Source organism: Coffea arabica, chromosome 11e (genome assembly GCF_036785885.1).
Source record: "Coffea arabica cultivar ET-39 chromosome 11e, Coffea Arabica ET-39 HiFi, whole genome shotgun sequence".
In the NCBI taxonomy this organism is placed as follows: Eukaryota; Viridiplantae; Streptophyta; class Magnoliopsida; order Gentianales; family Rubiaceae; genus Coffea; species Coffea arabica.
The window spans coordinates 50221614-50234163 of record NC_092331.1 but is presented as its reverse complement, the minus strand read 5'-3'; the positions used below and the strand labels follow the sequence as shown (position 1 = coordinate 50234163).

Below are 12550 nucleotides of genomic sequence, written 5' to 3'. Positions count from 1 at the left end.
AGTTGAGTGGCTTACCATTGTTTCCGCCGTCCGACGAATGGCCTTCCTTTCACTGCTGCAACTTTTATAATTCGAAGGTGTTCCACTCTCATGCATCAACGATACTACATTTTCGCTTTCTCCTTCACTATCCCACTGCATATCCGAAGCATCTATTTCGGCCGCCAGCTCCATAACAAATCTCTATCTTCTGCTATTCCTCCTGCTCCGATTTTGGCGCTTCTTCCTTCTAATACGCCTACACTATTTAGCTTATCCAGTAAGCTTCGCGCCTTTTTTCCCTGCCGTACTTTCGCGTACAAACCCTCACTTTGCCAGTTGCTTAATTTCGCCCCCTCAACATTTCACATGCGCGGTTGGAGTCCCCTTCAACGCCCAATAGCTCTTCCGGTTGCACGTCACAAAAGCCCTTTTCACGTGCCCAGCCAACACACTTCCCCTACCGTTTGTGTCCACAAATGCTTGAATGTCTTTTCCCTTAACTTTCCACACCTCTGTTTTGACATCTAAACATGCCGTAGCAACATCCCATAAGCAAATAGTAGTATTAAAAGTTACTACGTATTCTTTCTCCAGTCCATATAATGATACGCGCATGACCTGACAGCTTGCATAAAAATTCAGAGGCGTACGCTAATGCTGTCGATCAAAACCCCCAACTGGAAAACTGCATTTCTTGATTAAATATGAAATCTGTTGCAGCAATTTTTACCCACCCTTTATTCACGTATGTAACCAAAAGTAAGACAAAAGCTATATATGTATGGTGAACGAGTAACAATTTTTATTTATTTATTTTTGGATAGAAAACGATAAACACTGCATGAGTGACTTTTTATTTATTGGATAATCGTGTGTGCGGAAAAATAGAACTTCAGGTTGGATGATGCGCAATAGTGTGGCAACGAACAGAAACAATCAGTAGATCCGTTGTAGTTTTATCACAGATTGTACCTTAATTAGTACTTCTGTTTTGCTTTCGTTTAGTGCTATTTTATCGTGTAATATTGAGAGCAAGAAAGCATCGCGCGAGTTTGTTTGCATTGTAAATTATTTGAGATATTTTTACTATAGCACTTTTTGTGATGTGATGTATGTGAGATAAAAAAATAATTGACAAGATAAAAAGGTGTATTGAAAATTGTAATGGTGATGTAAGTAAATATATTTGGCTAAATAATTTGTTATCCAAACACACTCAATATTGCTAGGCAATGGGAAGAGTATATTGAGAGATATCTGTAGAACAGATTAACAGCATAAGATTAATCAGATAGAGGGTCTAGAGGAATATATATATATATATATATATATATATATATATATATATAAGAGAATAAGAAGTTAGATCCTCATTTATTTTATCAGTTTTTTCCATTGTTGTAATCGCATAATCTATCATTTTCATCCAATTATCATCTAATTAAGAACCTGTATCCGGTGCTTTCATATGGCTAACTGGCTTGAAAGCAATGTTTATAGAAAGATAATAAGCAAAACAGGCAAGACCAAACTAATATGGTGATAACTCCTGGATTATCCTTTTCCAGGTGTAGGCTCAGGCATCTGAAGAATATTCTTTCCAATTTCCATCATCTTATATCCAGATAATTAGGAAAGTCTTCAACTAGAGATCTTTCTAGGTATATTGAATTGTCAACATATGATAGGCCAAACCTATTTTGATTCAGATGTAATTTCAACTGGGATCCAGTGTTGCTTTCACTTCTGGTCAGCTGTATATATTTCCATAATTTTGCAGCTTTTTTGCAAATGGATCAATGATAAAATGGTTGGCAATATGTGAATTTTTTGTACTGTAAATCAATGCCACAAGACTGAAAATTTTGCACCAGTTTACTTCAAATGGAGTATCTAGTGATTGTTCAAAAGGATCACAAAATATCCAGCATATTAAGCATACACCTCCAAACATCAACAGAATCAGCTTGGAACATGCATAATCCAAGCACTACCACATAAACATTATGTATTTTTTTTACAAATTCTGAGCCGTGTTGTCAACAAGCTCAACATAGCAAATACTCTTTGAACATACAAACAAGGGCCCTAGAAGGTGGACCCATTCCAGCCAAAGTTGGAACCCTGCAAAAATTAAACTCCCAGCACATCAGCATCATCAAAGTGGCAAAACATAGCAGCAAAGAGACACTTACAGCACATTTTGGTGGAAAATCAGTAAGTTCAGAGAAAGATCAGGTTTCTTGAAAATAAAATGGAGGAGAGAGTTTATTCATGGTTCAGAGTAACAAAAGTTGATCACATAACCCAATAATACTGGTGTAAAGCATGCAGGCATTTTGCAGATTCTTGACTTTGACGGGCCTAAACTAAAAGGAAGAATGCACTAGCAAGAATCTACGTGCTTGGGATTTGACCATTTTGCTAACAATTTTGAAAGCTGAAATTCTTACCTCGGTGTCATGGAATTTCAGGAAGAAACGCGACTTTGGGACATTAAGCTTTGTCTCAAGAATGGTGGAAATCGCAGCACTTATCTTCTCGTTCACATCAGGGTTGAGTCCCCCAACAGAAACCAACTCACCAAAGGCAGTTGGCTGCTCAGTCCCACCAAATGTCATGGGTACAGATCCCTTCAACGAGGTCATAATATACTGCAGGATTACAGATGCAACGAGAGATTAATGTTATAATCGACTAATGGAATTCAAGACAATGTTCCAGTCACTGCAACATACTAAATGCAATCCTTTAACAGTGGACAGTTCAAAACCCATAGATATGGGAACAAAAAATTGAGTAGCAAATCAATTAGCTACGTTACTCAATCCTCCTAAATAGACATTTCTATCTTTTGAAAATTCTGCCAATAAGTGAGAAGTGAGACATAATCCATATTCACCCCTTCAAACTTCTTAATCTTATACATCCTTCAAGGATTTGAATCCGCTATGTCTTCTCAAAAATCAATAAACCAGCAAACATGTTCCCAACATTTTGAAAAGCAGTTTACTGACATCTAGTCAAAAAATATGGAGAATCAGATTAATGCATCCCCCAAATTTCCACATCACAAAATCAGTAACAAGCAAATCCCATCTTGGAGAAGTTAAAGTCATTAGGGTCGAAGAAGTTAGTGAAAATGCCAATAAACTAATTTAGGCAGTTTCCAATGGAATAGGAAACTATCAAAAGCCCAGAGTACGCTTAAAAAAAAAAAAGAGTACAGAATTCAAAGGACAAAACCTAATTTAAGTTTCCCGGATTAGTATGGTCTTAATCATTTAATTAGAGAGATATTGGACCTAAGCCCTTAATTATAGGATAAAGGTCTGTAAAAATTAAAACCCAGCAGCAAAATAAACGATCGGAACAACAGAAGCAACAAAACGGTGGCAAATAACAGAGGAAGGACAAAAACAAAGAAGGAAGGAAAAAGAAATCCGCATCAAAGAGAGGCGGTTGAGTTGGAATATATACCGACTCCGGTAAGCCGGTATGTTTGGCAACAGCAGAGATGGCCTCAGACCGAATGGCGGAGGTGTCGACGGCGTCCAGGTTGACGTTTGTTGTCAGGTTCAAGCACGGCATTTTTCCTCTTCTCTGCCACAGCTTTCCGCTGCGTTTTCAACAAAAGATGCCCTCGGTCCTCCTGCGCTCTATTTTTCTCCCCTCTCACTCTCCCCCAAACTCCCGCTCATCTACCCAGTATATATAAAGTATAAAAAAGCCGGCCAGATACTGTAGGTAACCAATCACTGGCGTTGACTCAAATGGCCACCCCCACTCGTCGAAAGGCCAGCCATATTGTATCGTGTAGATGGCTTTCTGGGATTGACTCGATGGCCACCCCCAACGTCCCCTAATCTACCTGGAAACGCCAGCCAGATCCTATAGGTAGCAATCACCGGAGTTGACCCAATAGCCACCCCAGAGGCCTCTCAGAGTTCAGTCCTATAGTGATCATTTATAAGTCAGAACATACTTTCTACAGTGGAAATTCATTTTTTGTTTTTTGATAAGAAAAATTTTAGATGTGCTTCAGGTCACCGTCACAGTTGTTTTTGGCATTATTCGTCGCTTACAGAGGTTTTTTATCCATCAAATGCAGTTTTCACGTTGATAGCAAAATTCGAATGCATAATTTTTTTTTATAGATTTTTACAAATTATTCACCTAGTATAACCTTTACATCAACAAAAAAATTTGAACATACAATTTCGTGAGAAAGTAATCCGTTCTTACTTAACAACTGATTTGACTTACAGTGGCAGTAGGAATTCACTTCACTACAAGTACAGGACGTGCTGATTGTACTGAACATGCTGTGCGAGGAGAATTTGGTCCTGCGCTGTTGCTTTCCTCTTCTGGTGGATGAAGGTGGAATTTGGGATTTGTTATGAACTTGGACTGAAGCTACAAACTTTGGATAGTTGGATTTGTCATATATCTGTTTATGTTTCGAGGAGATGCAGAAAAGGGCCATCACTTTCTACGTTTGGTTTTTGTATTTTTTTTTTAAAGATATGTCTAATGGAGGTCTATTAGACATTTGTTAACATATATTTTAGGTGTCATTTTTTTTAAATGTAAGATTAATTAGAAAAAATAAATAAATAGAGAGGAGGGTAGGTAACATTAAATAGAAAAAGCATATAAATGTAAAAGAAGATAATAATTATTAGTATTTATATATATATATATATATATAGTAGATTAAATGAATTTGAAGTATTCTAACAAGTGCCCATTGTCCACCACTCATTAGAAAAATTCTTTATTTAATTTATTTACATTATATTCAAATATTTATATGTATGTTTCTAATGTCAATCAATTTTAGAGCTATTAAAAATTCATTCATGTTGACTGGACTTATATTAGATTTTCGCCGGATACTTACTTATTGACGATTATAAATTAATATTTTACATCCTTATTTTTTTTGAAGCAAGCTTGCTTCAAAATTGCTACTTTGTGTTTACATTTCTAATATAAATACTATTTTCTAACAATGAATTTATTCTATGGATTCAATTCTTTACTTTATGTTTTCTAGTGCTCAATACACACCCAATGTGTGTACAATTAACAAATACATAATTTTTATGGTCATATATTTTAAATAAAATTTTTATTACCGAAGCAAACTTCAATCTTTTAAATATTTTTTATAAAATAATTTTATATTGGCAATTATAATATTTATGGGTAGTTATGTTGAAAACATATACTTAAAGAGTAAATCTTTTCTACACCGATGGTGTATACACTATCATCCTTGGATTCATGATATGCATAAAAAAGTTGAATTTTAAATTCAAATTTTGTATAATTGTCATTCATCCAACGCTGATAGTGTATACACTGTCAGTATAGGAAAGATTAATTTATACTTAAATAATTAAAAGTAAAAATAGTCATGGGTCACTTATGGGTAGTTATACGCCGCAAAAGCAAAAGTAGTTTTTATAAGTGTTAACCTAATGTTAACCCCAAACCCTTTCGTGAGACTTTATATATAGTATAGATAATGAAGTGTAATTATTAAAAAATCACTAATATTTTAATAAACTAATATTTCCCTCTTGTTTTTAATTGAGGGCAAAAGAACATTTAGGTCTTAAATTGAAGCTTTTATTTTGGTGAGTTTGATAATATCGCCAAAACACGAATGAAAGTGTTTTTTAAATAAGGAAAAAAATAGAAGATTACAAGATTTAAGAAATTGAAAAAATTTGGTAAATAAGGGAAGTAAAATTGACAATGTTTTTTTCTTTTTTTCCCTTTACAAGTTTGACTTATAGCATAAAAGATTGAAGGGCATTTTCTATCTCTCTCCTGATAAGATTTGGAGTCGCCCATTGAAAAAAAAAAGCATTTTCTATTCTAAGATTAATGAATGGGGAAGTTAGTCGTATTAGTTAAAAAAGAGTAATTGTTGGTTTTCTAAAATTTTTATGGAATTCCAAAACGACTAAAAACAGAATTATTTTCTTCTTACTTATCTATTGATTGACAACTAGTCCCATGAGTCTTCGAGAAATATTTGAGAAACAAATAAATACACGAGTCTTGGGAAGAGAGCATGGGCTGTGCAAGAACCATAACTTTGGGCTGGGCTGACCAGACTGACTTCAGGCTAGCATGGACTAGCCATTAAATCCACCAGTAGGCAAGACTTACACGTATGTTGCAACTATGCTGAAAGTTTGTGGAGCAAATGGCACAAAATGATTATTGACTTGTTTCAAATTTTCTGTTTTGATTAGGTAAAATTGTCACTGGGGTGAAAAAATATTTTTTATTAGTTAAGTGACAAAAAAAGTAACAAAAATGCATATATTTATTAATTATGTGACCATATTGACTAAAGAAAGTTTAATGATTATGATAGGGAATTCTCAAAAATTTAGTAACCATTTACACTATTTACCCAATATTGTGAAAAGTGAAAAGCATCTAGTAAATAGGGTTATGGAAAATTTCCTAATTAAAAGTTCATATAATATTTAGCTGCAGAAGAAAGCTAAAGAAAAGGGTAAATTGGATGCCTTTTTTATTAACCAATGAAACTACAATAGAGAGGAGAACTACTATCATTTTCAAAAATAAACCTTGTAAATGCTTCTATTTTTTCTTTTTCTTTTTCTTTTTCTTTTTTGTAAGAAACAGTTTGGGTGAATTTGGGTCTGATCACCGCCACAAATTAGAGTATGTCCTCAAATTCTAGGACTACAAGTCGGAACTGAAATATAAGACCTTTGTCGAAAAAATGGTACAACCTCACCAGCTGAACCAACCTGCGTTGGCGTGAATGCTTTCAATTCTTAAAATGACCACATGAATTAATATGTACTTCCTTTTCTTTTACATGGCTTGAAAGTTGAAACTTCTGCAAACTACTCACACTTGATGGAACCATATATATAGCGCACAAAAAGTAAAGAGGCCCGAAAACCAACAGTACCTAACATGAGAAAGAGGCCATAGCAGATGCAGGTCATGTAGCCAAAAAAGAAAGAAGTTTGCATGAAACCCCTCATATCTGACGTATAAAAGTAATAGTAGAAGCAGTAGCCATAGATATACAGAGCACTTGAGCCACCATAAAGAAATGATCTGTTCAAAATAAAGCATTGGGAATTAGTACAGAGTTCTTGGTGTAAAACGTTGTTCTTGTGAATGGCATCATAACTACAATGCAAGAAAATACCTTTAAGGATGATGCTCATAACTAGCAAAGAGTTAGCTAATATACCAACGTAAATTTGAATGCATAGATTTAACCAAAAAAAGGTAAGAGAGAATTTGAACTTTGAAATGAACAGAACAAGTTCAGTAAACGAGCATTTAGCAATGTAGCATGCAATGATAAGGCAAATGAACAATTGATTCATTGTCTTCTTGTTCAAGAATGCTAAAGAGTGTCAAGCAGCTTTTCATGCTGCAAGATTCTTTTCAGAGAAAAAATAGTAGTGTTTGCTGACCATAATCACTGGCATTGAAGCCTATATATAAATGACTGCGAAACTAGTAATAATTGAGGGAAGCAGTTCTGCAATTCTTTTTCCCTCTTTTCCAGCCCTCTATGTGAGGAAGTATATAATCAAGAATTCAAATTCAACCACCAATTAAATGCTATAGGAGAATGTTATATTAAAATCACTGACCTCCACCACCATCGATGATCCTCAGCAGAAAGTTGGCTGTATGTCAAAACAATGGAAACAAGAGCAGTAATAACAACAGCAAGAATGAAGACAATGAATAGGATGCCGTATAGAGCGTATACCCTGTGACCCCATATGGCAGCAAAGATGTAGTAAAGCTCAACATATAGAACATTAAACGGCAGCAATCCTGCCAAGGCCACTTGAGGAAGAATGCCTCTGTACCAACGGAGCACAGGAATCTCTCTAGGACACTTAGTGGTGTGGCAGGGAGCTTGAAACTCCGACTTAATTTTTTTCGCGAACTTCCCACCCAAAATAAGCATAGGGAAAGCTAGACATATCCATATAAGAAGAATTGCAGCGATTGTCTACAATGGAAGTGCTGCAGTGGTTCCATATGCCTTGGCAACAGCATTTAGGAAACAAAATGAGAAAAGAGGTCCACAAGAAAGAAATCCTGTTAGGAGTAGATTTCTCACCTGTCATGTCAAAAGAAGTCTATGTTCAAAGCTTGCTCAGAAATGAAGACTAATAAATTTCATAGTTATGAGGACAGAAACAAGTAACACAAACCCCATCAATTCCTTCAAGCTGACGATAGAAAGAAACTGCATTAAATCCAGCAATCCCGTGTGTAAGTGCACATATGATGACTAATGCCATCTTCAGACTTGAAGTACTACCTTAAAAGGGATGAAATATTCCATATTTTCACCAGGCAACCTATCAAAAAGAGGAGTGCCAACAATGCATTTCCAATAGCAAACTCATGGATTCTGTAGTGACGAGGTAAATGAGCAGACTTGAAGTACTTATCCATTCTTTTCTCAAAAGATACATTTACTTCTTTCCAGACTGCAACATATGAAAATTCTACCTCAACTTCTTTGTCCCTTGTTATGTCAGCCAAATGTGAGGTGGCTGTTTGAGCACGGATCTCAATTACATGGTTTCCACTGAAAAAGATGTTGAAGTGAATACGTGTATATATGAAATATTTGTATTCCTCAGGGCTTGCTTTTCCCTCACGATCAACTTTACCAATGAAACCCCATAAGGGCAAATCATCATAGTACATTTCCCAAAAGTAGTCTTGCACGAGGGCAGTTCGAAACTGAAAAGCTTCTTCCCGGGTCAGATTTTTCCTGCACAAGACTTGGAGGCCACTCTTGATTAGGAAATCAAGCTTATATGGAGCAGAAACAAGGTGATAGCCATTCAGAACTTCAATGAGAGATTCCCTCTTCTCTATCAAAGGATCTGTCACAGTCCCAGTTAAACATCAATACATAAGAAAAAGATGGAGTAAACATGTAACTAAAATACAAAATATGCATATGCAGGGGAAGAGGAAAACCTGGTCGGCAGAATGGAAGACTGTAGTAGGCATAAGTTTCTCTGAATAAACCAGAATCGAAGAGAAAGAAGGCAAAAGTGGGAATCAGTCTGTACTCAATAGTACTAACAAGATTGTGCTAAGTATCTTTTAACAATAACAGGACACTCTTCAACTATGTCAATCGCTTATTTGTATAGTTGTACAATGAGCAAAACTGTCGATTTAATATGCCTCATGTCACCTCATATTAGCAGACCATTTTAGTCGGACAAAATTCATCTAAACCATAGGAAATCATTCACCTCCTTAGTAAAGCATTTTTCCCAACATAGATTAGGTTGTAGACTAGTGGCAAGGATATGTTCACCATTTGTCTCTCAGCCATCCCTTCCCCTTGTGTTCTTAATGTATCAAAATAAGGAAACATTTTGTTCTTTTGAAATGTAGTCTTGGAGAAAAATCAGGAAATAGTTTCAAGAGATCAAAGATAAGGGGCTATGCCAATTCCAGATTTACCTGAGTGCATTACAGTAGAATTATGTGGTTAACCTCTGAGATACTGGAGTCCTACCATAAGTTATCCCATAAACCAACTAAATTGGATGGCACAGATTCATTATTGTGGGAAAATGCATTTAATTAGTTCTATTAGAATTTGGCTACTTGAAATAATATGAGAATTACCTGGGGTTGTGAAATGGAGCAACCTTGTTGACATAGAGTGGTACTGAATCTCCCTGTTGATATCGGTGCTTGGAGGCATCTGATTTTACTTGGCCAGCAACACTCATTAAGAAGATAGCAAAAACAAGAACAAGAATTTCCCAAAACCATGCCATTCTCTTGTGGCTTCAAAGAAAAGAGAGAAATATAAATAACACAATAGAGTTACCTGTAATAACTAGACGAAGAGTGGGCAATGCAATAGAAGCAGACTTATCAGGATTTGACAACAGATGAACAGTTTCGACCTGCTACTTTGACATTCATTCCTAAATCATGAGAAAATCAAGTCTTATAATTTTAATACAACTGGAATGACTCTCAAGAATTGGCTGGAAGTTCTTCCGCTGGTTAAGACAGCAGGAGGATGGCAAACATGAAACTACAGGTGAAGATAATGATTTTGCCAACAAAATTTCTGCACAGCCTGGGAGATATTGACTTGCAAAGGAAGAGATGCACAAACGCTAAAAGTCTCAAAGGCTGGTGGACATGAGGTTCTTGGAAACATGGAGAACATAACCAAAAGATGAGCAGGATTTCTCTTGTATGACTAACTTTGATGGAACTTGAAGTCTAGAAGAAACAAAAGGTGAACTGTCATCTGTTGCTGAATATTGAGGCATGGTGTTACAACTAGAATGAGTTGCTTAGTTTATAAGATTTGCTACTGCAGAAGCACAAGCAGCATATTCCATTCATCATGGAATTTTACTGAATTCCATATGGATGAAGAATTTAAACAAAAATTGCAATTTGCAATAGAATAAGTCGACTGGCAAAATAGCAATTCATTTTTCTTGTCTGGTTGAAAATCCATTTAGCAAAGATGTAATGAACATCAATTGTACGATTCCATTTCCCAACGATAGCCTTGTGTCAAGTACTCTCTGCGACTCCATGATTTCCAGATCCAAAGGTGCCTTGCTATGTGAATTGCCCGGACTCCTCAACACATGATCATGCCAGTAAATATGCTAACACGTCAATTCGAACATTTGGACGTATCAATATCTTACTCCTAGTTCAGAATCTCTATAATAACTTTCTTTCAGACCTCCAGATAACTCACCTTCCTTCATATTCAACTTGCCAAATTTCTCAAACTTTTCACTAATGATGACCATCCAGATGAAGTTTTAAATTCTTTACAAATTCCATAACTCCAAGAAAAAAAAAACACTTATTTCAAAAAGATTTATTGATCACTCTATTTTACCCGTGTACCAAGATGCAGTTGACTCACATTAAGTCTTCCATCAAACTAAAATTTTTAAGTGTGGTCTAAGCAGTAACAAATTCTGTGTCATGGGTTCTTACTTTCTTTGTATATTTTTAACAAAAATCACCCCCTTGTTGGATTGGACTGTGCTTTTCTTGAAAATCCATGCCAATGAATGATTACTAAGAACACTAAGAACAAAAAGTCAACTCATGGAAATGTAATATCTTGAATCACTGAAAGTTTAGCTGGTTAGGCATGACAAATAATTTTATCAAGAACATCAACATGTATGCATTCATGTAGTTGTTTACTTCAGACAATTATCGCATCAAAAGAAAATGGTTCAGGAATTGTTACCTGAATTCAAAAGAAAAAGGAGTCCACCTCAATCCTGAATCGCCAAGGCTCAGACTCAATGCCATCAGCAGTAGCTGAGACAAGAATCTATTTTTTTTGGGGCAATGGACTTGACCAGACAAAGTAGCCCGGTCAAATAATCTCTCCCTTCAAAAAATGCGTTGACTTGCACTTGTTGGACTAGTTACACTTACTCCTTGCGCAGCTCAACTGTTTTAATAAAACCTGCATCATGCAATCCTAACTTTTGTCTTGATCACTATGCATCTAAGAGCTATTTCTAAACGATCCAAAATCAATCGATGGCTTGCATTCCGAGAAAAAAAGATATATGCAGATGGATTTGCTTGCCATTATTTTGAAGCTGTGCAATATCCGTCACTAACAACAAGGATTTAAGATTATGCAGTCCGGGATTTGAGTAATGCACTGGCAAAGGAAATCCTAAGGGGGAAGAAGCCAAAAGAAAAAGATGGGGGAAGAGGCAGCAGGAATCAAGGAACCACAAAGAGCTGGAAGTTCATTTGGAGCATGAATATATAGCACAAATTAAAGCATTTCATTTGGAAATGCTTGCAAGGAATCCTCCCGGTCAATGAAATTATAAAGTCAACATGTGGCAAAGGAGATCACCTCTGCAAGTGCTGTGGGGAAAACACAGAAACTTTGGAACACATGCTGTTTCTCTGCAAGAATGCACAGGAAATTTGGAAGGCAAGTCCAATTCAATGGGATGGACTGGGCACGTTCAAAGGAAATTTCTGGTTATCGTGGGAGAGTCTCATGGAGGCTACAAATAGAGATGAAGGGAAGAAGCACATTGAAGCCAGAGTGTATATACTCTGGCACATCTGGAAGGCCAGGAACGAGGTAACTTTCAAAAACAAAGTTCAGAACCCGGCACATGTAGCCCAAAAAGCAATGGCTGAATGGTTGGAATACCAAAAGGCACTAGAGGATGACCAAGGACAGGAAGATGGAAGCCAACGTAGATAGAGTGGAACAGAATATCAGATGGTCAGCTCCGACAGGGGAGAGCATAAAAATCAACACAGACGTAGTTATAAATCAAAAAGAAAACAGAGCAGGTTGGGGAATGGTTGCAAGGAATAAGAATGGGTAAACTGATAGTGTCTGGGGCATGCCTCACAAAAATTTGTAGAGAAGCTAAAGTAGAAGAAGCATTGGCGTTAATAACGGCAATGGTTCGAGCAAGAAGGGAAGGATGGAAAAATGAGGAATTTGAGA

The 12550-nt window shown here is 36.2% G+C and overlaps 1 protein-coding gene and 1 pseudogene across 1 annotated transcript; both read right to left on the bottom strand.

Moving 5' to 3' along the window:
* Nucleotides 1-1856: 1856 nt before the first annotated feature.
* Nucleotides 1857-3920, bottom strand: LOC113716459 (uncharacterized). Its single transcript, XM_027240791.2, has 3 exons — nucleotides 3463-3920; nucleotides 2436-2636; nucleotides 1857-2106 (listed from the first exon to the last, which is right to left on the bottom strand). The coding sequence occupies exons 1-3, from the start codon at nucleotides 3571-3573 to the stop codon at nucleotides 2071-2073; spliced, it is 348 nt and encodes a 115-aa protein (XP_027096592.2). The 5' UTR covers nucleotides 3574-3920; the 3' UTR covers nucleotides 1857-2070.
* A 2870-nt stretch (nucleotides 3921-6790) lies between these two features.
* On the bottom strand, nucleotides 6791-11206 carry LOC113718932 (transmembrane 9 superfamily member 3-like; annotated as a pseudogene).
* Between the last annotated feature and the right edge of the window lie 1344 nt (nucleotides 11207-12550).